Genomic DNA, 25269 nt, shown 5'->3' with positions numbered 1-25269 from the left:
CAGCTACTGAAATTCGCAGATGGATCCCATAATATAGAACTGAGACAATCTGGTAAAAGGGGTCAGCTGCCATTGGGTTATTTGTGTGGATATAAAACAGGCTCAAAGCAGACGAGTTCCCTTCAAACTGCCTGTAGCCTCATAGTTTCAAGTCCTGTGAGACTGCCCCCAGTGACAGGCGAGATCCAGACTGACCACTCAGTGTCTGGGTCCTCGTGTTGTCTGTTCCCGGAGGTGAGCTCATTCATTTCAACTGTTTTATGTGGTTTTCAGGGCTTTTTTTAGAGAGGGGTTACATGTGCACAATCACGTTCATGTATGTGACCAATGTATCATATTGTACTTGGCTTCTGTTGCCTAGTCAGGTTGCAAAAGTTAACTTGTGGTGGGGCTTGAATGATGTTATGCTCACACTCACTGGTCTGTGAGTGTTGTTAGCTTGGTCTGACACTGTTGCTCATTTAACATGACTGGTTACACTTATCCATTACATATCTATTGTGCTGGAAGCTGGTCTGTATAAGAGAGTCTGCTAAATGCATGTAATGTAATGTGAGCGTGGGTCACTGCTCTGAAGTCCCCTTATTTGGCAAACAGGGGGAGGGCAGACTCACTCCCCCTTCAGGGAGCATACAGATCACTCTGCATGTGGGGTTAACCCTCCCCCCAAAGACTCGTCCACTTTCTAACTATAATTATCCAGTAAGGAGTTTTCACTTTACCAAATACCCAGCTGTCAGTGAGAACAGGTGGTTTTTGTCAGACAGAGGCCAAAAATAGCAAGGGAGGGGCAGGGTAATTAAGGAGGAGGAGCTGACTACAGGAGTTTCCAAGGAAACAGCTTTCATGGTGACTTCATCATCATTCGTATCAACATGGAGTCTGAGCTCTAACATGATAAATTATTGTTGCCAAGTGAATACTATAAACACTCTAAGGCTAAAACCTTCAAATTACAAGGCTGGTTGCCTAACCAGTACACAGGTGCTATTTCCATTGCTTCCAGAATTGCAGTGTAGGAGTTTCCCCATAAACTGCACATGAGTGAAACTTCATTGCCTCTGCTTAGAATTAAAACACACAAGTCTGTGGCACAGTGGTCTGTCTGTCTGTGCATGAGAGTATATCTGCCTCAGCACCAAGCGCTGTGTGCCCGCATGAATGTAGTGTTCACATTCATTCAATATCAATGAACAGGATCCAGGATCTCTCTAAGGAGATCCTGGCAGTAATCACTGGCTTCCAGCAGGTGGCGCCGTAATTGCTGAAAATTGATCTTTGAAAAGTTTCATTGTGTGTGTGTGTGTGTGTGTGTGTGTGTGTGTGTGATACAACTCAGCGCTCAGCTGCAGTTTCAGTCTCAAAACCCCCTATTTACTTAAGGGCTGGCCTCTTTATTAGCTCCTCAGAATGTTACACGCATGAAGTCTTTGAGTTTTGACTTGCAACACATTCATTCCTGTTAATGTGAAATTAATGGTCGCTAAGTGAAGTTTTGAATATCCAACCTAAAAAGCATACATTTTGGGGAGATTTGTAGTTTTCTTACGATCACAATTGGTTTTAAGTTCCTCTCCTTTTCCAGCTCTTAATCTATTACGTGATCTCTGGACCTTAAATTAGGTTGTGGGACTCCTGTCTCATATCGCTTTCTACAAACCTTCCGCAAAGCTCCTGCGGGTGCAACCGCGATAGAATGGATGTCAAAGTGGTCCCTCTATAAAGCGTACCCCAAGTTACACAGACCGCCCCAAACCGGACGGCTTTAGGACAAGCGATGGTCTGGGAGCCCTGGAGAATATTGGCGATGATCAGGAGCACGCTGCTGCAGTCGAGGCAGGGCGAGGGGAGCCGTCGCTGGGCGCAGAACTGACTCCCTTCGGCGTGCAGCCGGAACGCTGTCTGAACGTGACGCTCACATTTAAAAGGGCGTGCGAGAGTGTGAGAAGTCCACGACCAGACGTCGCACACACATTTTGGGAGAAACTGTTGTTCAGTCACTCTGGAGAAACTGGCGTGTGATGAATGAAGAAATAAGGTCTGAAAGAGTATGCATCCCATTGAATTAGACAGGTGAGTCATCGCATTTATGTTTTGCCGAATACATCAGATCCCTCGGCAAATGAGCAGAATATTTATGATCAGACTACGCAGTGGCTTAGTAAATTGTTTTTCCTACTTGACATAGCCTGAGAATGTTTTGTAGATTAAAACGAACAATAATATCGAAAGGTTAAGTCATTTGTGCAGCACGTCACCTGTGCATATTTAACCAGGTGGCAAGTGTTTCTCTTGTACACTTACCAGCTATCCTAAAAGCACTGTTGACTTCCTTTTCTGTTTTCCCATTCCATTTTTAACAATGTAACACACACTGCCTCGTCAATTTATTGTTTCTGATATGAGATCTGCAGTGATAAAAGGAGGTGCTTACACGTTCCAACCCGAGTCGGACTCTCAAAGCAGCGATTGATTTTAAAAACCACATTATGCGCGTCTTTGTAGCTATAGCTTTTCGGAATAGTTCTCTCGAATCAGAAATCCCTTACACGATCCCTTACTTGATATATTTTACAGCTGATTTGACACAAATGTCAAACGCGTCTAGACTCGACTTGAGCGTTGTGCGCTTATTTTGTAGCCTATATTCTCCCAAAACGGATGGTATCATTGAAATGATTTCATTTCAACTGAAATGCAACAACGTGATTGTCTTGAATTTTTAAAAACACACATCACTGTGGACCTAGCCCTGTATAAATGTTGGTATATTAATGTTTTGTGATCTCAGGTAGAAATTTCTGCCTCCGTTGCCTTATCATCATGATCGCATCCATGTAGCATGCAGCTGTATCTGTATACTGATTCTATATGGGTAAACCCCTCTGCGACAAGTGCGCTGTCTCAGAAACTTGATTGCTTTCTTGATTAATACTGCAACATACACACGACGGCCGTATTGTAGCCGGCATACCTGTACATTATCAAATGATCGATTATAGGTCATATATATTAAGCAGGTTTGGGTACGTTAGGCTTGACGGCTGGAGGTGGGGAGCTGCGGACCCTCAATTCCGCCGTAAATTTTGGAGGCTTAATGCTCGTGATTACACGTCGAATGTTGCGGGAATGCACGAGACAGCCAGTTGCTGCATCGTCAGGGCGTCCGGACCCCCTTGCATGCTGTTGCTGGTGTGGGTTGGCACGATAGTCCATACGTGTTAAGATCAATTCCTGTCTGGCACAAGTATCGGCGGTAACAGTAATGCATTTTTTAGTAGTACTCTCCATTCAGTGTAACTACATCCGTTAATACATGTTTAGTCTGAATTGTGAATGATCGCATGAGGGGGTTTTTTGTCTTGATGACATTTACCTGTGCAAACTAACCTAACACAACGTTTTCAGTGCATTGCTGTGATGTTGCAGCTTCCCCACCACCACCCTTTATTAGCGGTCTTCAGGTTTTAACACAATCCTGTGTTGAATAAAATAAAAAATAGCATGACGTATACGAATTATTTGAAGGTCACCCTAGAATTGTAGTCCTCTGTGCGAAGTACAATGCCAAAGCGCAGTCAATATCCTTAACTAAATTAATACACAAAAAATGATTATCGTGAGTCATGAAGTCTCCATGATATTTGGTGCTGTTTCCTTGCCGGTTTGCATTCATTTTGAAGGTGTGATACTTCTTTAATTATACACAGTATCTTAGACAACCTGTGGAATGCCAAATTTCTATGCAGCATTCCCCTTATTGTTAAGATTATGCTAAGACACTAGAAGGCAACGTTTTTTGATCTTTACAAAATGTCTCATCCCTGCCACATTGACTGGCATCCAGGCAAGCTTCATAAAATGTTTTTTTTCCTCCTGTGCTATGTGTTTAACTAGCACAAGATGAGATGTATCTGTTACAGCTTGAATACAGTGTATTAATTGATTTTTATTGTGTGCCATTTCGTGCCATTGTGTACTGTATTACATGTTGTGGGTTAACCCAATTCGATACTTAAAATCAGTTTGTTTGATTCTTAAATGACGTTTTGAAACACCATCAGCATAGGAATTAATTTTATCCCAGTGTTTTTGATATATGATTATGATTATATGATATATTTGATTATTCTTATTGTCAGTATTTCTTATAAGTGGGGTGTATTGTGATACACCCTTGCACCATTTTAATGTTCTGTGTACCTGGAATCAAACGTGTGATCAGTAGTAGTATGTTTCGGTTCAGTTTATGACCTACATTTTGTATCATGCCTCAAATCACTTTGCAACCAGACTACTACGCCGTGTTTCTTCCTGAAAGGCAGAGACAGAATAAATGATGCCCGTCAGTAATTTTCCTGCAGAAGGAGCAGGGGGTCTGTGCTTAGTGTTGGGTTTGTGCCACAGGGCCCGTCTGTGCTGCCAGCTGGATACAGAGCGCTGCTATTCTGCTGAGCCGAGGCTTAGCTCACATCACGCAGCTACTGAGCAGTGGGAATATTTTCAAGGGCACAAGGGCAGCCACAACCCACCCAAATGGGGCACACTGTTACCCTCGTCAAGGGCAGCCACAACCCAGCCACTCAGGGCATAGTATGACCATCATCAAGGGCAGCTACTAGTCACCCAATCAGGGCACAATTTTAATGTCATCAAAGATATTTGCATCAATATTTGCAACACCGCTAAATGTTAAACAAGCTTTTTATTGTATAGAAGAATTGACCTTTTAAGAATATTCCTGTTTGTGCGATTTCCCTTTTGTTTTTTTACACCATATGTAAAGAGGCTGAAAGAATTCAAGCATTCGCTCAAACTGTGACATTGGGTGTGATCAAAAATCTTACTGGATGCAGCCCAGTGAATGCACACTGTTAGGGTTTTACTTATGTCTCAGCCCATATTGGCTCTACTGTTTGTCTCTAGTCTGTAGTCTGTTTTCCCATTTCTGCTCCTGTGCAATATTTGCGTGCTGTGCAACAAATGGAAAGCTTTCCATGAGGGTAGAACGCCACTGTCAGCTCGCCAAAGGCCAGTATCTTGCCAGCTCCGTATGACGTTATGTCCCTGCGGTGCACTGGAAAATAACACGACTCCATGCTCACTGCCTAATCCAGCATGACCAGTGCTTCGCTCGCACCTGTTTCCTTTTCCTCTGACTCTGTGTGCTGCCTGTATCCTGCTAAGGAGGAGAATTCGCCAAGACGACAGCATCAAATACAACACGATGAGCAAGCACAGCCCTACAACCAAACCAAACACTGTGACCAACCACAGTGCTATGGCCAAATCTAACATTATGGCCAAGGACACCACTATAACTAGATCAATCTACTATGCACAATCACAGCACTATGATCAAATACAACAGTAAAACTAAGCACAGGGCTATTACCTTGGCATTCTCAGGGTGACCTGCAATGTTTATCTCTTTTAGTACCATGGTGGATGATGTTGTTCCACTAACTGCAGCATGTGACATATATCTGTATATCCATCAGAGCCCAAACACAGCAAAGCTAAAGCAGTGAGATAAATTGATATTCAGATTAGTGTATAATCACTCATCTCTTGACTGTACAAAATGAAATGGGCCTACACTACATGCAGAAACAGATGGTGAGGTATATTACTACAAGTGAATGAATCCAGTACCAGCTGGCCAAGCACAGTAGACCCTATGCATGACCTTATGTAGACGACCAGAGGCTTAGCTCCATGGACTAACACCACTCATAAGAACCCTTTCCAGGTTGCTGTTCAGGAGCTTAAAGAATTGACGAAAAAGTCTTCGTGTTACTTTACGCATTGTCTTGTCAGTGAATCTGTAAGATTCGGAACATCTGGCCCATTGCTGTGATATTATATCGTAATCCTGTCATGAATACTAATGCCCTGATTTAATAACACTGTTTTCTTAAGCAGATAATTGAAGTAAACAAGCATTATCAAGAAGGGAGGACATAGAATATTTGAATTTTCAAATATTTAACCATGAGATCTCTAACAGGTTTCTTTGATTACTATTAAGATGCTTAATTATCAAAACAATTGAGAGAAAGTTTAATTCTAATTAGTATTCAAGAAGAAGAGACTTCAGAGCCTTTCCTTAGGAGAGATAAATAAGAAAATTCACTGCTAATGACTTTCCCACTCAACGGTGTGAATGAACAAACGGTCTGCTTGTCGATAGACATGATATAGAGTTTTACAGTGTTTGGACTGCCCCGCTGTCCCATGGACAGCATGGCTGAGGAAGCCTGTATGCTGTGAAAACATTGTCCTCCAGGACTTCAGTGGTCTTGCTGGTAAAACAAGAGTTTAATAGGGGCCAGACCAGAATTCAGCATTTCAAAGCTCCTTTCAGCCCTCACTCTCACAAGGATTCAATACAGCTTCTGCCATTAGCAGAAACTCCAATCTGCTTTTTACCCTGTTTTAAATATACATGCTGAATTGGCAGCTATTCTTGAAGCATGAGGAAGTGATCACGTTCTTATTTTATCAAAATGCACATTCAGGTTATTCATCAGATTTGACAAGCAGCCAGTTGAAAATTATTAGGTGGGATCAAAATGCTTTTTTGAATAATAATCAGATCTGTTATGCGTGTTTTGGATGGACTAAATTAAAATTCAATCCCGCACATTGTTTAGAGAAATGGCTTTGGCTCGTACGGAAAACCTCAACATTAGAAGGACAAATGCTATTTACCCTGACAGATTTGTTACAGTTACAAGCCAGGAATGGGTGTCAGCTGTCTTTTAAATGCCTTTGTTGTGACTGGCATTTGAGTTGTGGCTCAGTTTATTTTAGGAAGTTTAGCTGGGCCAATACCACCCAGGTCCATGGTGAATCTTGACCTATCACACAGGAGAAAAACTAGAATGCTGTTCAGTTCCCATCGTTGACTTGCGGTTGGTTTGGACCATATCCCTAGCTTTGCAATGACCCCTGCCATTAGGTAAAATAAAGTTGTTTTCGTTAATGTGAACTGTAGCGCTGTTCCCCTTGTCTCTGCTTTCACTTTCATTTTCTCTTTTAGGCAGACACTTCTTTGCTGAGCAGGTTTGAAATGTCTTTGATTCATGTGCAGAACACAGTACAAAGGATGAAATCATATTTTTCTGTGATTGAATATGAAACGGCAGTGGAAGCAGTTGGAAGCTGGTGCAGTGGGGCAGATTGTTCACAGATTCTGGCAGGTTCTGGCTGAAACGGGGCTCTGTGGGGAACAGGGAGTATATTATAACATAAAGTTATCCAATTATGAAAAATATCTAAAAAGACCAAAATGTCTGGAATGGTTTCTATGATCTTTTCAGTAGCCAGGAAGTTCTTTTGTCTGGAAGGAAATGACCAGTTCAGCATGATTGGGTCCATAGTGTGCACATGATAAAAAAAAAAAAAAACTCTGAAAATGTTGTGGTCCATCTAAAAATGTCCCTTTGTGGTTGGATACAGTCCTTTTGCCGACTTGGGAACTTTAGGGGGTTATCAAAGGAGCCTCCTTGTGTGTGTGTCTGTCAAGTGAATGAAAAGATCTGTCATTCCTCGGAAGGCAACGGCCAGAATCCTCTGCAAGTCAAACCCCGCATTGTCACAGCAACCACAACCGCTAATCAGCAATGCAACAGTTAACCTCATCTGCCAGTCACTCCTTTGGAGTAACCATAGCAACCTCCCTGTCACCATTTCACTGCAGTGCCACCCCCCCCCCCCTTCCAAAATAAAGGCGCTGCATGGAGCGGACTCACAGCCAGAAGGTCTGTGTGGTTTCCTTTTGGGTTGTGCGGAGCTGTGTGCAAAAGCGGACAGCACTGCAGTGTAGCAGTAAGGAACAGCAGAGTGGTGTAATGGTAAGTAGCAGGGCGACAGTGTTATGATTAAAATGAAATATCTAAATTTCTAGCTCTATAAGTGGATAATGTGTAAAATTTGTAAGCTTGTAAGCTAAATTGTTCAGGATGTTAGCATCTGCTGAGTGGATATAAGGTAATGAGCGGATCAACAAGCCTGTGGGCCTGTGAAGGTCTGTGGGGAGCTATACAAAGGCTGTCCAGGTATGATTGCTTCCTTAAGAGCAAACACATTGCTGCACATGTACTTCAGGAAGTCTGAGTCATGAGCTTTTCAACCTGCAAAGTAACAAGGGGTGCCATCTGTAGCCATGCAAGGGGGTAGCCACACAGGTATAGTGCAAAGCACATACTGAAGCTCCTTCGCCTGTGTTTGAGTAAGTATGTTTGTTGTGGATTTTTGTAAAGATGTTTGTGCAGCTGTCAGACAGATCGCTTGGGAGTGCTCACAGGTTTAAAAAAAAATAGGTAATTGTGATCACTATTTATTCTTAAGCAGACATCCCTATAGCCTGTGGCCTTTGCCCATGAGGTAGGAAGGACATCTAGCATTTTGAGTTTGGAATATAGATATTTCTTAGTTACTCTGCCACCAGAGGGTGCTACTGAGTCTGTTCTACAGGTGAACTGTGAGGTAGCAGAAGTTACTTGGATGTGTGAATCTGGTTGGGAAACATAGCTAATGCCCTGTTCTTTCCAGGGTCAGGATGGTTATTTACATGCAATGGCAAACCCCAAGGGTCTGATTAGCTCAGTGCTGTGGAGAACAGGATAACAAACCCTGGCAACTGCCTCTGGACACCTGACTCCTGTCCAGACAGAGTTACCCAGGGAACCCCGCTGCACTGCTACTAAGCCTGTAAGCTTGAGCCCACAAAGTCTGCACTCACAATGCGCTTGAAAAAAGTATTACAAGTAGGTATTAAGACTTACAAATATCACACACAAAAAAGGTCTTTATACTTCCAGGGCTACTTTTTTTTTCTTGGAAGGGATTTGCTGTAAGACTTAACTCTGAATGAATGTAATGTTTTGATTTTAGCTAAGGTTCGGACGTACTGTGTGCAGTTGGCTGTGGGTTAGGAGAGCTGCTAGGAAAGACGCGGGGCCTGGAGGCCGTGTTTAGCGAGAGAGAGAGATGTTCTGGCTCCTGCAGGAGGGAAATGAAGCTGCGTCTCCGGAGTGTTCCCAGTTTAGCAGGCCGCAGCCGTGTCCTACATGCGGCAGCGCGGGGGCTGATGAGCCTCTCCGAGTTATAAATGGGACACACCTGCAGCCTGCTCTTCGCAGGCCTCCTTAGAACGGTTTCCGTTTCGTCTTGTTTAAAAGTCCGCCCCACCCAGGCTCAGGGCCAGGAGAAAATCCAGAGGGGTGCAACTGCAATCCATGGGGGTGCATAAAAAGTCATAAATACTATGTAGACATTGGAATATAAGGAGACAACTGGGGGTGCACTGTGGTCCTTCTGGGGGTGCAATGCACCCCTAAGCACCCCCATAGCGCCGGGCCTGGCCCCACCCACAGTCGTTTCACAACAGGGCTGTCAGGCAAACCCTTTACCCCTCCCTCTCAACGCTAAAATGTTATTGAAGGAACCTTCAAAATGTGCTTGAGTAAGTACTGTAGTTACTCATCTATATAACAGGGACACTATAAAGCTTCTTGTTGTAGCAGCGTTAGCTAAAAAAACTGCTGTTTGTCTGTGGCTCCTGGTACAGATCAGACAGAACTGACTTTTGGTCTCAATATTCTGGAGGAATGCTGCAAAGCTAAAGAGGATTGTGCGCATTCTAACGCGGGACCGGCATAGCGCTCACACCCAGACCAGCGGAACGCCAAGACAGGGGAAGACTTTTCTGCTGATACCCGTCGCCATGGAAACTGTGTTCCCGAAGTCACTGTGTCACCTGACAGAGAACAAAGCGCTTTTTAAAGACCCCGGTTTAAACAGAAGTCAGATGTACGTTACAGGACACATCACATTACTGGATCTGCAGAGAGACTGAACGAGAGAGAGAATTCTATTTTTAACTCCTCAGTAAACATGTTTTTTCCACTCTGAAAGGCCTAAATGAATGGAAAAAGGTGGACGTGATGTGGACTGGGATAAATGCCATGTTGCACCTATATGGCACAGAACCAATATGATAAATGAGAGAAACTGATCAGTAAAAATAGGGTGGGGTCCTGGGTAGAAAACGTAATGTTGATTCACAGCTGAGGAAGACTGGCAGCTGGTGACAGACATGCATGCAAAAAAATATGGGCGTGAGGATGTATGCAGGGCACGGGAGGTTAAAGTAGAGCATCTGGAAAGACAAGCATGGCCTTTATGTCACAGGCAAGAAACAGAGTCTCTTTTGTCATCTCGGTCAAAAATATCCTGTGTTTGTGTACTGAGGATTTAAGGTGAAGGTTGATGTGCATTGTCACCACAAATGCGGCAAGAAAATTATACGACACAGAATGGAATATACAGTAGATGATGTTGCATCCTTAGTGGTACACACTTATTACAGAATATTGACCCTAATATTTACCCTTGTAACTCTGTCTTCTACACATGCATGTCTGCATGCGTGGCACACTCACTCTCGTGACATTATCTAACTGTGCTCATTTCACTCAATTGTTGTGAATCACCAGGCGTAATGTTGATTGAAACTGTATATGGTTTGTGCAAGTCAGAGAAAGTGATAGTGCATCCAGCCAGATCTCCACTAGAAATGAAGAATTAGTGGAGAACTAGAAGACCTAGAGGTGCTCTGCAGTCAGGTTTGTACGTTGGATTCAACGATGCTGTTCCTGGGAGAGGATGGATGTAAAAAGCATACTTAAGACAGTTCAGACCTCCAGCACGGTGAAGGTACTGTAACTATCACAGACAGTGAAAGGGTGTTCACTCTTAGTCTGAAGCTGGTGTTAGCACTCTGCAGACAGTGTAAAGATCTGCGCTGTGTGAGGGAGTCCGGGAGGATTCCAGGCTGGATTGAGACGATGCCATTCTAAGTGCAAGTTTAGCCCTCAGCTAATTTATTCAGAATCACAGACAACTATTCTGTGTGACCTTGAATCCATACTGTTTGGCTGTGTGATCATATTATCATAATCATTATTATTCATGTATGCAGCTGGATACTTACTGAAGTGGTTCGGGTTCATTTCAAGGATGCTAGCATCTCTCCTAGGACTGAAACTTTCAACCTTTTAGTTGTGAGGCCTGCTTCCCAAAATGCCTTTCAAAGCTTGGAAAAGGGAAAAAGTGCCAAAAAATGAAATGTCTTTTGTAATGACAGATGAATTCAGGTTTCTGTTTAAAGAAATGTCAGCAGCACTTGATAATGCTTACAAAATGCAAAGATTGGTTTGAATACCAGCGGGAATGCTAAACCCAATATTTTCACCGATGAGAATCTAACTATATGCTGTGCTTGTCTTTAAGGTATTTGTCAACGCGCGTTTCTGTGATACAAGCCTACTGCTACACTAAACCAGGAATCAAGTTGTTCTTTGACAAGTGTCAGTGTCTGTGACATTGCTGTTAGCCAAAGAGTTAATGATCTGATTCTTTTCTTGTCTGTAAATAGGTATGTCATGCATAGTAATTATAGTACAAGTGTTATGGGTGCAAATCTTGTATGTAATGCATTATTTTTTTCTGATTTCTAGATCCAAAGTGCTGAGATCTCAGATCATCTTTGTCTGATGGAACTATTAGGAATTACAGTTTGGATGTCCATCTGCATTTACATCAAAAGATAAAGAGAAATCATTCATATCTCCAGGAAGTATATCCTCATCGACAGGGCAATCACAGATTTCCTGAAGTTCTCTCTCTGTAGGTTATAAGATCAACTTGACGCCAGCTTCTGCATCAGCATCCTGTGCTGCTTCGTGGCTTGCAGATATGTGTAACGGGGCATAATAAGAGCGTTTCTGCTCTTTCATGGAACAAACGTGAGCGTGTCTCATTGATTTGACATTTCCTTTGACTGGCTGGGTTAATGAAGAGCCAGACTCTAGACATACCTGAGCAACTTGATGCAGAACAGCAACAGCTCCAATGAAGTGTGATCACGGGAGTCTACAGCCCAGGAGTCTACAGTCTAAAGCAGGGAATACGTACTACAGCACAAAGCAGTATCTTCCTCATTGAAATCCAGCAAGAATGAGCAACTGATCAGGTTGATGCTCTAGATTTTTGGTCCTGTTGTTTTTTGGGTTTGTTTTTTTTTTTTTTAACAATGGCAATGAAAAAACTATTACCGCCAAAAACCCAGGTGGACGACGCGAGTGGACAGGACCAGGATGGTTTGGGGGTTGCCCATGATGACCATCTGAGGAGCCTGAAGGCCCTAACAGAGAGGCTTCAGCTGAAGACTGGGCGGCCCTCACAGCTGCAGTGGAAGGCTGAGTTAGAAGCCCAGTTACAGGCCCAGATAGAGGCCCACAGGGCTAAGGGCCTTGGGCTGGAGGGGAAGACGATGGGACAGAGGGAGGACGAACCCCCAGGCTCCCTGAGACGACCAAAACGACCACTCCAGACATCTGACGTGAGCCAGGGGGGCCATGTGCTCCCAGGGGGGCTGAAAGGGTTTGGGGGCATTGATGAGGCTCTCGTCTGGCTGAGGAAGGAGCTGGTAAGGAACATCTGAGATTTCACACGAGCCTCATTTATAAGCATTGGGAGAAATGGACGCACATATGAGAACGCGGCCCAAATTTCACAACTACATACACACATAGGCACAACAACAATATCCAATTCATCCTACTGGTATACAGTTGGAGTGCATTTTCCATTATGAAGCACAGCATTATCTGAATATATACATGTACTGGGCCTATACTGTCATAATGTCATAATGTAATCGGGCAGTTGTGTGAATCCTATAGGATTAAGATACACGCTGTCCACTAAGGATACAACATTATGTACGGTACCTTCCATTCTGTGTCATAATGTTATTGCCACTGTCCTAATGTCATAAAACCCCACTCTCATTTTACAGTTGGTGTACTTACTGTGGACATTATTCTTACAGTGGTACATTAACAGAGAAATATGACAACCCTCAGGAGTGCATTTACAAATCCTGAAGCTCTCTGAGAATTATGTTAGTGTAAGAGGTTTAATTATTTGCAGTAATCTCAGTAACACACACAAGCAGATTAATAAGGTTTCTGTGCTGTGGTCCCTGGAAGTGTTGGTGTTAAGCATAATACAACAGAAATTCCATACAGATTACACGGCAGTCAGATTAAACATGAGACAGATTACAGGGTACCAGTTACCATGAGCTAGCAAGATGCTGCTCTACTAAATCCACCTCCCCCTAGTGCTGATTGGCTGTTTCCCTGCAGACAGAGATGCGCCTGCAGGATCAGCAGCTGGCCCGTCAGCTGATGCGGCTGCGCAGTGACATCAACAAGCTGAAGATTGAGCAGACCTGTAACCTGCACCGCAAGATGCTCAACGACGCCACCTACGGGCTGGAGGAGAGAGATGAGCTGTCTGACCTGCTGTGTGACTTCCCTGTCACGCCTGCCTTCAGCCTGTCGGCCCCGCTCAAACTCATTGGTGTCACCAAGATGAACATCAACTCCCGACGTTTCTCGCTCTGCTAGAAGGACACAAATAGGTGTGTAAGTGTGTAAACAATATTGACACAAATAGGTGTGTGTATGTGTGTGTAAACATTATTGAAAAGACTATTTTTGGGGCTCCTTAGGGGCTCAGCTCGTCAAGCCATTGGTCAAGTCTGCATCCGAGTCCAGTCAGAGCCCAAGACTATCAAAATTTGAGTCTGGGGTGTTTCTTACATTAACTTAAAATGACTGGGAGTCAGTCATTGTAAGCACTGGAACTTAATCTGTTCCATTCTGTCGAGGTTGGCAGGGGCCACGTTGGTCAGGGTCCCCTAGTTACGCTGCTCATCAGCGCCCTCTAGCATCTTGTCAGGGTCCTATCAGTTGCTCAGATGAGAGGGATGGGGAGGCTCCCTCCTGTTCCTGTTCAGGGTTTGCCCTCCTGCAGTGCATGGTGGGACTTGTGGTATGAAAAATAGCCGCTAGTTGTGGTTAGTTGTGAGCGTATCAGAGGATTATGTTTGCTGTGCTTCAGTGCTCCTGCGCATATGTAGATGATGTTGAGGTGAGATTAGCAGTGATTTGTGATCCAAAACTACTGTGTGAAAAGGTGGTGCATAAAAGGATTATTTTAAAGTGAATATGCTCTTTTGTATGTAGACCGGTGTTGTTCTTTGGTGATCCAAAGGTTTGTGATCTTTGTTCCAATCACGGCTTTAATTGCTCAAAGATCTATGGTGCACACCACTCATCTAAGGCATGTTCATAAATATACTATGCGCATAATGTGCACTCACTTCAATATCATAATGCCCATAAGCAATGTAACAACAGAAACATCATGCAGCTGTAAACTGCCCCTGCTCTCTCTCCCCCCTCCAGTATGTCAGAGCTGTCCCACCTCGGTTTCTCCATATCCTCTACCCTCATCCTGAATGTACTGAAGACTACTGGATCCTACTCTGAGTGAGAGAGCACTGCACTGAATCTACCGCCACCTGCTGGCCGCCTGGTCATGGCACAACCTACTGTGTTTAAGTAATTGTTTTCTGAATGTGTCCTCAGTAATGCCTTAATACAGGGTAATATTGATTGTATGGAATCGTTAGTGGCAAATGTGTCAAACATCTGTGACTGTCTTGTCTCCTCTTAATTACTAGAGGTTCACTTTGAGATCCTGACTCGCCTTTGAGAAATCTCTCTTTTAACAGTTAATTTCATTTTCATTTAAAATTGTAAGATAACAGAGAATAAAGTGTACATGAAACAGCATTAGAAAAGGGTGAGAAAGTGTCTCTTATTTTAAGTGTTGTCACTTTCTCAAAGGCAGTGAAGTTGTCTGGATGAATGATAGTTAATCTCATGGATGAAGAATAAATGTTTGGGGGTGAATAAAGATTGAGATTACAATGGAGTGGGGTGATGCAAAAAGCTCTTTAGCCACCAGGACCCTGGATTTACCTCACTGGCTGTATGGAACTTGACTCCATTTAGAGAATGCTACCTGGAAAATGACTGTGACTGTTGGAGTTTAACATGTGCAGGTAGCCGCACTCTTACAAGTACACAATGTTATGTCCAGATGCTTAATGTTGGTTGATACGTATGCAATAACAAAAAAAGACATGGAAACCACATCCCAGGCTGCCAAGAGCCTGGGGTGCCATGCTGGATAAAGACCTGTCCATCAAAGACAATGTAGCATCAGTGACACAGAGCTGCAGATTACTAATACATAACACGCAGAGAATATGTTCTTTTCTTACTATCTAACTGTCGGTGCAGGCGCTTGTACTCTCTAGACTGGACTACTGGAATTCTCCTCTCACTGCCCTTTCTGCAAGTCTCATCAGGCCTTGCCAGTTCATCCAGAATGGAGGAGCTCAGATGAGTTACAATCAACCAACATGCTGTCATGGCACACCTCTTCACCTCCTTACATTGACTGCCTGTTATGACCTGGCTGGAATTCAAAACCGTGGTGCTAACCTACAGAGCAGTAACAAGAACAGCACCCTTACAGTTACATTCTTGGAAACCTTGCTCATCCCCATCACGTCCTTTCTCTACTCTGGCCCCAAAGTGATGGAAGGAAGTCTCAACACAACAGTCAGGACAGCATGGTCACTGTCCACTTTCCAACACAGATTTACAACACACCTACTCAGATTGTACCTTGGCTCCCCAAGCTCAGACCTTTCCCCCTCCTAACACTGCAGTTAAATCCCGTGGTAAAACCTGATTATATATGCCTGGTTTAGAGGCTGTTGACAGTATGTTAACAAAGCTCAGTAGTCAAAATTTTGTGGTGAAAGGAGTTTGATTAGCAGTACAAGTTTAGTCTGAAAATAACAATGCTAGTGTATTTGTGTGCCTTAAGCCAACACACAATGTTTCCCCACAGTGGCACTATGGGAAAGTGTACAAGTATTTCAGTAATGATTGAAAGTTTATGTGGCTACATTCCTAACCTTTTTGAATGCACTTTTGGTAAGTCATTTTGGATAAGAACATCTGCCAAAGGAATAAATATAACAATTTCATTTCCATCCTCTTTAAATATACTTTTAAGTGTCAGTCAGTGTTGTTTATCTCTAGAGAACCAATATACTCAGATTTTACTGAAACTATAGAATCTAGCTAGAATCCTACCAGATGTGTTAAAAGAACCTTGTACCATTGCACTTGCTTCATGATTCTTGTATTCTCATTTGTATCAGATAACTCCTCTTCCTTCAGATATCACTGTAATACAGTCACAGTGGCATATTGTAATTGAACCATGAGAATGTTATTTTGGCACCGAAAGTAAATTTTCCAGTTCTCCTAGTGGTATGCATCGTTCATGGAACAAAGCCGCCAAAGTTTCCTTTTGAAACTCTAGTAGTGTGTGAGAAGAGACTGCATTTGTAAAATGTTGGCAACAATAAATTACATGCAGAATTTGCACTTTAAAATATCCAAATGTGTAGATTTTATTGTATTATAATCGACAAATGTGGAGAGTCAGACAGCTGTCATTTTGTGATATATTCGCAGCATTCAGAGTACTTAGAGCTGTCACATATACACATAATCATTCCTTGCCGGTTTCGGTGTATTCAGACTGAAGACTTTTTCGAATCCACGGCTACGTCCAATTTTTAACTAGTTGCGTGGTAATGCACGGCTCTCATCCGAACAGAGTTTCGGAGGTCCTGCAAACAACCATCATTGACCTCTCCCTTGGCTGTTATTTAGGTGTGTGACTGTGCAATTATTTCACAATTCTTTTTATTACGCGTTTAACCTGTCGGATTAGTTAACTGTCGTGACAGGTGTATTTTTCTTGAAAGGCGTGTGACGAACGCTTTGAAAACATACTAAAACAATGAACCAACAACTTCAACTTGAGCCGAGTAGTTCAGACCAGCTTTTTGGCCAGCACATAAGGCAACAGAGACGGGGCGAGCGACGGCTCCTTCGCCGTAGCTGCTTAAGATGGAAGTGCCGTGGAATTTCAGGTTCGGTATCGTAATCTTAGGCGACTCCGCAGTGGGAAAATCGTCACTCCTCAGACGTTATACCGAGGGGACGTTCGACGACTCCAGCCAGTCTCCGTTAGGGATCGATTTTAAGGTCCAGAATCTGGAGTTCGACCCCGGCGTGATGATTAAATTGCTTCTGTGGGACACGGCGGGGCAGGAGAGATTCAGGTGGGTGTGCGACTCTCGGTACACTCATTCCGTAACTGCCGCGTGAGACGCTGTTCTCAAGGAAAGGTCTTTATATCCAGGGTTCTGCTCCAAATTGTTAACCTTGATTTATACTGATGTAATTTTGTGATCATAAGTGTACACCTACTCTACTGTAACGCCCAAAACACACAGCGAAATGTTTAAACTCATGAGCAAACAATATATAACGTACCGTTTTATCATGCTGCCATGCCTAATGTTATGTCTGGTCTGTTTGGTCTAATTTTAGAAATTCAGACTGAGTTTGGGTCAAAACCCAACATACACACTGTTCCTCTGGAGTTATCCCCATATTACAATTTGCGACGCTATCTCAAATGTACAGCAGCATTATAATGAGATTTGTCCATGCAACATCCTGCTTAGAAAGTTCAGTTTCCTCGTTATCACAAAATGCTGCTGCTGTCTTGAAACGAGTACAATAAACAACTCACAGATCTACGTTCAGCAATGACTGTGGTGATGTTGAACAATGTAATGCAGATGTGAACTAATCAGGAGAGAAATACTGGAGAAATACAGTATGTCCAAGGCTTGCATGGAGCTGTACATTTTAATTTGTCAGTACACTGTAACATGTCCTATGCCAGTACCCCAGTAATGAAGCTCAGCACTGTCCAGACTAAGCCAGCTTTCTGTCTCAGTGCTGTAAGTACATTCCTGTTTCTGTCTTGTCTTTCTGACACCTTCTTTGTTATTGAAACTCACATGTTCCTACTTGACATTGTGCCTCATTTACAAGCCCATACTCACCTTCTATTAAATGGAATTTAGTGACCTGACTTCTTGTACAGCCAGTGTGACTCAGGACTGTTTGATGGAGATATTTATATTATACTGTACTTATTTTTGTGAGTCATGGCCCATTGTATGTGACCACTCTCTGGTTGAAATTGATTTATCAATGGATTTTAGAACAGCTTGCTGATGCTAAATTGGTGTGTGCTACATTCTGCATTTGTGCTGACTATCCCTCCTCTTACCTGCATCAGTAGGCCATAGGCTTTTTTCATTGCATGGCCATGGAAGAATTTATGCAATAACACATTGAACAAAAAGACTAAGTAGTCTCAGTGGTCTACAACACGTGCTGTTTTTGTCTTTATAACCTAACACAAAGGCATATGCATACCATGCCTTGAGAAGGAAGTCATTTTACACTATGAAAAGACTGGTAACACATCACCCTACTATGGCCCTATTCCCATAGGTCCATTGCCAAGTCTTACATGAGGAACTCGGTGGGCTGTGTCCTGATGTTCGACCTCTCCCAGCGGCAGAGCTTCGAGCGCGTGAGGGCGTGGCACAGCGAGGTGGCGGAGTACGTGAAACCAGCCATCATGGTCTTCACCCTCGTGGGCCACAAAAGCGACCTGTTTGTGCGCAGGCAGGTGAGGAGGACAGAGGGTGAGGCCCTGGCCAAGGAGCTGGACATGGCGGGCTACCTGGAGGTGTCCTCCAAGGATGACATCAACGTCAGCCAGGTCTTTGAGACCCTCACCAGGGAGATCTACCAGCAGCTCCGCCAGGGCAGGATCGCCATCAATGAGGGCTGGCAGGGGCTGACGATCGGGGCCCCCGTCTGCACCCAGGCCCCTGAAGCGGAGAAACCAGGCTGTGGCTGTGGATAGAAGGACCCCAGGTTTTTTTCTGTTCTGCTACTAAGCAATTACTCCAATACACAGAGGAAGGATACACATCCCTGTCCAACCCTTGGCACTCTCCTACATTGATATCTGCCAGCTTTTTTCCGACTGTGTGTCCCATTAATTGGCGATTTTGGAACCGCCAGGTAATCTTTGTGGTTACATGATTTTGGTATGGACACACACTGGGCAAAGGTCTTGTGTCTGTCCCTGAACCAGTGCAGTGCAGAGACTGATTCTACAGTTACTGTGAGGTGTAGTTCAGAGACAAGCCAACTTCAGTTTTGAGTTACTTTCAAGCATTCATTCAGTGGATGGTTTTCAGTGGTGAGCCAGTATTACACCAAATGAGAACACATCTAAGTGATGGCACTAACTTGCTGCAATACACTAGTACCAGACACAAATGTATAGCTGTTTTCCCATTATGAGCTCTACAGCTGCAGATATTACCAACACAACCTGGGGAGACCCTCAGACTGGCCCCTCCCATTTTATTCTGATTGGACCACAACCTGCCATGTGACTTTCTCTACATTCACTTGTTCCATGACCATAAAGAGTAACATTACATTTCGTCACCAACTAAGTAAAATTGGACCACAGTGTAATTTAATGTCCTTTCCACTTCCTCCAAATACAATTGCCTATTGCCTTATTCGAGTAGCATGCTACATGGAAGCAAGTAAACAGGAATCAAAAACTGCAGCAAATACCATCACTTTGTAGCATGTACTACAAATGACGTAATAGCTGTTAGAAAAGACGCTGACAGAAAAAGGAACTGGCTGAAAATGGAGTGGCTCAAATCCCTCACCTCTGTGTTGCACCTTACCATAATCTACTCGAATTCGCCGCAGACCCAACACACCGTCCGGCATTATAAGCACCTTTTCACGGCGCGACATCCATCAGCCTATTGATTGTAATCAAGATTCCCATTAGCTGCTAGAGTGCCCCGCGGCACACAGCCAGGAGCGAAACGTGAGCACACTACAGCCGGCCATTTGTCTGTGCTTGTAAAGGAACTCCGCTAGACTGCAACAGGGACTAATGAATGGACTGTTATCACACAATACGCAAATAACATACATCCATGCGGGGGCCACAGTCTCTTTCACTTTGGCTGGAAAAGAAAAGGCCTCTTGTGAAGAAAAAGGCAGAGGAAGATCAGCCAACTGCAGATGCCAAGATCTTATGTTTCGTCACGGACACAGTGCCGGGGGTTTGTTGAAGGGAAAGGCGATCTTTAGGGAGGGCAGAGGCAACGGGGACCGATGCAGAATTTTAATGACAATAAACTGGATGCTCAGCGTTGCCAAGGAAAAGCCGCTCTCTCTGTGGTCACATGTCTGCCTGATGTACCACATGCAGTGCCCTTTAGTGCTGTTTAAAGTGTACACAGAGCATTCTGGGAAAACATTTTTTTAAAATATAGCTTATATGGGTTGTCACAAAGCATTGTACAGAAATTTTAAAGAGGGAATCAAAAAACAGAAAAAAAACAAGGCCAGTCTGGGAAAAACTGAAAATTATTCTGACTCCTAATGAAGAGGCAATCAAGAAAAACTCCTAGAAAATATTTCAATACAAAAATAAATACTATACTCATATACAGTGAAGTGTGTGTAGGTCATCTTAAATGAATTAGCAGTCTGTTAGGCAGCGGGCTACAGGAGAATTTCCCGTTCATTGGTAGGGTGATTTTCAGACCTTATGGCTTGTGGATGTTGATTGTCTCAGTTCTGCAGTGGTTGCCGTGGTTTTTGGGTGACTTTTCATAACAGGATTGTGGTGGGCTAATGGCATGCTGGTAGTTGGACATCCCAGCAGTATAGAAAAGTCAATCTTCAGAAATAGTCTAGTCAATCTCTAGAATTTTAAGATGCCACACACCTTTGTGAGATCATCCTGGTAACTGTATGATGCTGTAAGTGTAAGTTTGCTCTGATTTAGCATGGAAAGGTAGTTAGTTTGAGCAGTAACGCTTCCACTCCCCTTCAAGCATAAAGTGATCTCATGTCCAGCGCCTAGCTGCTGCCTGTGATCCTTAAGAATGAATGAATTACTGATTGAACCGAGTGACCGTCTTTCACTGGAGTGGCTCGGCTTTCTCTGTGTGTCCTTGCTGGTGTGGATTGGCTTTCTATGCATGTCTCCCCTGTGAGCTAACAGCCCCTTTCAGCCCATTACCGATCTGGGGTGCTCTGTGTTGACCTGGGAGCCCCTTTGCAGTTTCAGAACCTGGGGTTCTTTGCATCCCCCCCCCCGCCCCCACCCCACCCCACCCCTGGGTCACTCTGTGGCATGAGAAGGGGCCAACAATAACTTCACACTTTGAGGTCACGTGAATCTGACCTGCATGCAGGCTCATATTCATACAATCATTGACACATGTACACAGACTCTATTGTGGGGGTGTGGGGGTGGGGCACACACACTAATACACACTCACAGGTACACACACACATTCATACACATGCATGCATGCATGCACACTGCTAGGAATAAGCCTCCTTTGGCTGGAAAACAGAGGAAGAAGTGGCTGTAAATGACGTTACTGGCATACTGGCATAGGGGGAAAAGGTGAACTCACCGACACTAGGAATCTCCTCATTGGTCGGCTCTGTCGTCTGGGCTCCACAGCCACCGAAGCCGCAGCGGTGGGTTGTTCAGTTTACTCGTATTTAAAATCCATGGCACGGCAGCGATTGTCCAGAGTCACTATGGCTTCACGGAGCCGACGTTGAATAGGTCACCAAAAAGACACAGTCTTGCGAGTCCCAGCACGACAAACAGCATCCTAAAACGACTTGACGCTTGCCCCAAACAAACGCGGTCTACCGGCGTACCGGCGAAACAAACAACCTGGCAAAACGACCGAAAACATTCAATCACAAGCTGTCAATTGGTCTCCCCATCCAAACTGCATCCGGAACAACAGCCACAAATGTCTACGTCCTGTTCGAAATTGCCGCTGCGCTTTTCCTCTCCCCTCCTTTTCCGGTCAGCAGTACACCTTTTTATGCGCACCTGGACAGCAGGCTACCTCACGCCGCGTAATGACGCCGCAGCACGTCCCCAATTAACCCCAAAACAAAACAAAAGTTCTAATTAAAAATTCCACGTTTGGCTGCCTTCTCAGATTCAGAAACATCCACCCTGGAACCTTTTTGGAGGTGTAATTCCACCTATTATATACTGTGTAATTATAATTGTCTACCCCAAAGGCTATCAAGTTAATTCTTGGTTATTATAATCGCCAGCACGCGAGCATATATTCATCACATTCTGCACATAATCAGCTTTTACTGATATTTTATTTTTCTGGTGTGTAGAAGTATGTAAAACCACATGTTCGGACGTGCATTCTGGAATTCTTTCGGCTCCCACCACCAACCCGAGCCATTACTTTCCCTGGTGTTGGAAAAAAACATTAGTAACGCAAATAAATACTGCTCCCATTAAAGACGGAATAATCTCCTTATGTTTGTTTCGTAAGGATTTACGGTTCATGAGTTCTTAAGGTGATCAGACACTATGCGTAGAATTATGCAAAAAATGTCCGTGTGCTTTGTAAATACATTTGAGTGCAGTCTTGTTTTTCTTTTAATTTAACAGGTCTTTTATTAAATGTTTTACTTGTTCAAAGAAAATAATTGTCATTGAAGACGCACTAATATTAATGCGTTTGTTGAAACGGCAACCGTTTACACTTATGTGTGTGTATGGCTGACAGAACCTTACGCGTACTGATTATAGCTGCTGTACCTCGTCTTCTCAAAGGTCCCCGCTGTGACCTAGCCTATGTCAAAAAGGCCTAGAGTCTGTAATTTACTGCCAAGAAGTACACATTTTAACATTTTAGCGTTAACAAGGTGGTCAGTGCTGCTGAACCAATGATTACAACATGCCTGCATCTGACACGAGTTGTTTGGTCGCTTGTGTGCAAACTATACGATGAATGGTTTAACGAGAACTCTTTTGCCGAATGCTGACTTCTGTTGCGGTGATCACTAGATGTCGCTGTAACATCGATGTTGAAAGAAGCAATAAACGGCAATCGCCTTTTTAATACTGGAGTGTGGATTGGAGAGAAATAATAATATAGACGTGACTAATTATTTTCTCACCACTGTACATGCGGACGTGCTTGATGGGTAATACATAATAAATGAATTTACGTTACTTATGTGTCTGTCTAACAAAACATGCCCTCTTTAACGTTCACTTCATTAATCTATTATAGCGTGCACTTGTTAAAATGCCAATCATGTATTGTATCCTAGCAACGAAAACGTCAATTTGACAGTTTTTCGCCTGTAGCAGCAACTTGACCATCTTTGGTCATTTCAGCCTCTAAGTTTTTCTAAGAATTCCGGCTTTATAGCTTTTAACTAATAAGTAGACTAAATAGGCTTATCCAAGTTACCTTGAGGCTGACCGAGAAACTTTTTAGCTAACTGCTTGCTTGCTTTTAGCGAGGGAAATGGTGAAAAAGCCAGAGGGCTTCTCTCTGCCCCTTAACTGCTGGCTCATGAGGGTTGTGAAGAAAACATACACCTTAGCAGGAGGTTACTCACACACATGTAATTAGGCCTACATGACGGTGTAAATTTGCAGAAATATCCAGGCCACCAGTGTGATACCAATGAATCAACAACGATCAATCAGTGAATTGCAAGCCAAACAATATACACAGATATGATATACTGAATGAAATGAATTATGGAGAAACAAATGACTGAACTATTGTGACAGCTGGGCGAAATTTTGTTTGTTTGTTTGTTCCAATGAATGTACATCTTATGTAATGTGCATTAATGTAAGAAACTTTCAAGTTAATCTCTCAGTCTTCACAGGGAACAGTTGATAGTTAACAAGGTCTGTTCTACAAAAATTGCATTACATTTAAAAAGTTATTTGCTTGATTTAACAGAAAAAAACATGAGTTTATATAGGCATAGAGTAGGATGTGTTTATGCCAATACACTTGCAAGACATTTTAGTATTCTTTCAAATAAGGAAACACAGGCAGATTTGTAACAAAATGATTTTTAATATATTTTGTTTTCATATCAGTCACAACATTATAATTTATTAAAATGGAAATATACAAAATCGAAATAAATCCATTCTGGGTCATTATCTTGTTTCCAGGATGAGTTTCTACATGGTATTTTGTTATAAACAGTTGTCATTACCAAAACCTTTGACATAATATTTGAATTTTACAGTAGTTGAAGTCCCACTGTGCAGAAATAAAGAAATGAATAATAAAAATAACATATTAAGCTGTGGCATTACCCTTTTCACATCCCCCTACAACCATATGGATTTTCAGATAAAAAATGTAGTTTGTGCTGAAGCTATTGTTTTAGTGTTGATGTATTTATAACACAAGAAGGTACCATTCAGGCTGTAATTCCACCAAGCCATTTCATGTTTCCTTGTGCATTACATACATTCATTATTGTCCAAAGGGAAGACTGTCATATACGTTCTAAAATTCATAAATATTCCCGGGGGGGAAATGGAGAAAACCAAGACCGGACAGCAAGTTGGAATGTACCAAAAGAAACACTATGGGTAACAGATTAAAAATACAAAATGATTTTGCTTTAGAGTCTTTAAAGTACATACATATCAAACATGCCCCTCTAAACATTTGAGGGAACCATATACATGTTATTTTTTACAATTTCTATATTCAATATCTTGTTCAAAAGGGAAGCTTTGAATTTTGTGGATTTCTTTGAGGATTTCTAGAGCTTTTCTTGTTGGGCTAAGAGGAGACACTGTATGCAAACAGTATTTTTTTTTCCAATAAGACATTTAAAGAGATGGTGATTTACTAAATCCTACTGAAATATTCTTCTTCAATGTTTTGCCATTTATTTGCCACAGCTAAAAACAACATTATGAGAGTTTTACCATAATGCATATCTGAGAGTTGACTGAATGTTGTGTGTGTGTCTCACAAAGTCACTTCACCACACAGTTTCAAGAGTTAAAATGGCCGAGTCTGCATTTAAGTTCGGCCAAACATTGTGACAATTTACAGATCCATACCATTGTAGTTCATGTGTACATTTTGAGTTTATGACTAAAATGACCCTTTGCTTCAGTGTCATTTAGTATTAATTTAGTTAGATCATCCTTCAGATATATGCAGGAGAACATGTGGAGTATAGGCAGTCTAGTAGAGACAACCAAAACAGACACTATCACAAATGCCCAAAATATCTATATCAGTACGTTTTCAGTTAATAAGCACCACATGTGATGTATTATTGTCTTCCAAGGTTAGGGAGTCTTGTGAAAATGACAGAAAACAGTAGGCTGGATGTAACAAGTGATCAGATAAACTCATATTCTATACACAAAATTAACATATTGGGATGAAAAGGTTTTGATAGTAGAAGTAATATTGCGATT

General features: G+C 42.8%; 2 protein-coding genes across 3 annotated transcripts; both read left to right on the top strand.

Moving 5' to 3' along the window:
- The first annotated feature begins 1902 nt into the window (after nucleotides 1–1902).
- On the top strand, nucleotides 1903–15917 carry fam167aa (family with sequence similarity 167 member Aa). Of its 2 annotated transcripts, none has more exons than XM_036542425.1 (4): nucleotides 1903–2073; nucleotides 11529–12499; nucleotides 13224–13501; nucleotides 14331–15917. In XM_036542425.1, the coding sequence occupies exons 2-3, from the start codon at nucleotides 12104–12106 to the stop codon at nucleotides 13485–13487; spliced, it is 660 nt and encodes a 219-aa protein (XP_036398318.1). In that variant the 5' UTR covers nucleotides 1903–2073; nucleotides 11529–12103; the 3' UTR covers nucleotides 13488–13501; nucleotides 14331–15917. The 2 variants fall into 2 exon arrangements, with proteins under 2 accessions (XP_036398318.1, XP_036398319.1); XM_036542426.1 differs by lacking the exon at nucleotides 1903–2073 and adding an exon at nucleotides 7780–7859.
- A 1011-nt stretch (nucleotides 15918–16928) lies between these two features.
- On the top strand, nucleotides 16929–18921 carry LOC118787475 (ras-related protein Rab-39B). Its single transcript, XM_036543051.1, has 2 exons — nucleotides 16929–17143; nucleotides 18396–18921. Exons 1-2 carry the CDS (start codon nucleotides 16929–16931, stop codon nucleotides 18814–18816), a joined length of 636 nt encoding a protein of 211 aa, XP_036398944.1. The 3' UTR covers nucleotides 18817–18921.
- The last annotated feature ends 6348 nt before the right edge of the window (nucleotides 18922–25269 follow it).

Source organism: Megalops cyprinoides, chromosome 12 (assembly GCF_013368585.1).
Source record: "Megalops cyprinoides isolate fMegCyp1 chromosome 12, fMegCyp1.pri, whole genome shotgun sequence".
Lineage (NCBI taxonomy): Eukaryota > Metazoa > Chordata > Actinopteri > Elopiformes > Megalopidae > Megalops > Megalops cyprinoides.
The sequence above is the reverse complement of the archived record's forward strand: the minus strand, read 5'-3'. Positions and strand labels throughout refer to the sequence as shown.

Bases quoted from the DNA above. Each gene is read 5' to 3' on its own strand.
- fam167aa (XM_036542425.1), top strand. From the start codon at position 12,104: ATGGCAATGAAAAAACTATTACCGCCAAAAACCCAGGTGGACGACGCG. The intron at 12,500-13,223 runs GTAAGGAACATC...GTTTCCCTGCAG, and splicing joins TCTGGCTGAGGAAGGAGCTG to ACAGAGATGCGCCTGCAGGA.
- LOC118787475 (XM_036543051.1), top strand. From the start codon at position 16,929: ATGGAAGTGCCGTGGAATTTCAGGTTCGGTATCGTAATCTTAGGCGAC. The intron at 17,144-18,395 runs GTGGGTGTGCGA...CTATTCCCATAG, and splicing joins GCGGGGCAGGAGAGATTCAG to GTCCATTGCCAAGTCTTACA.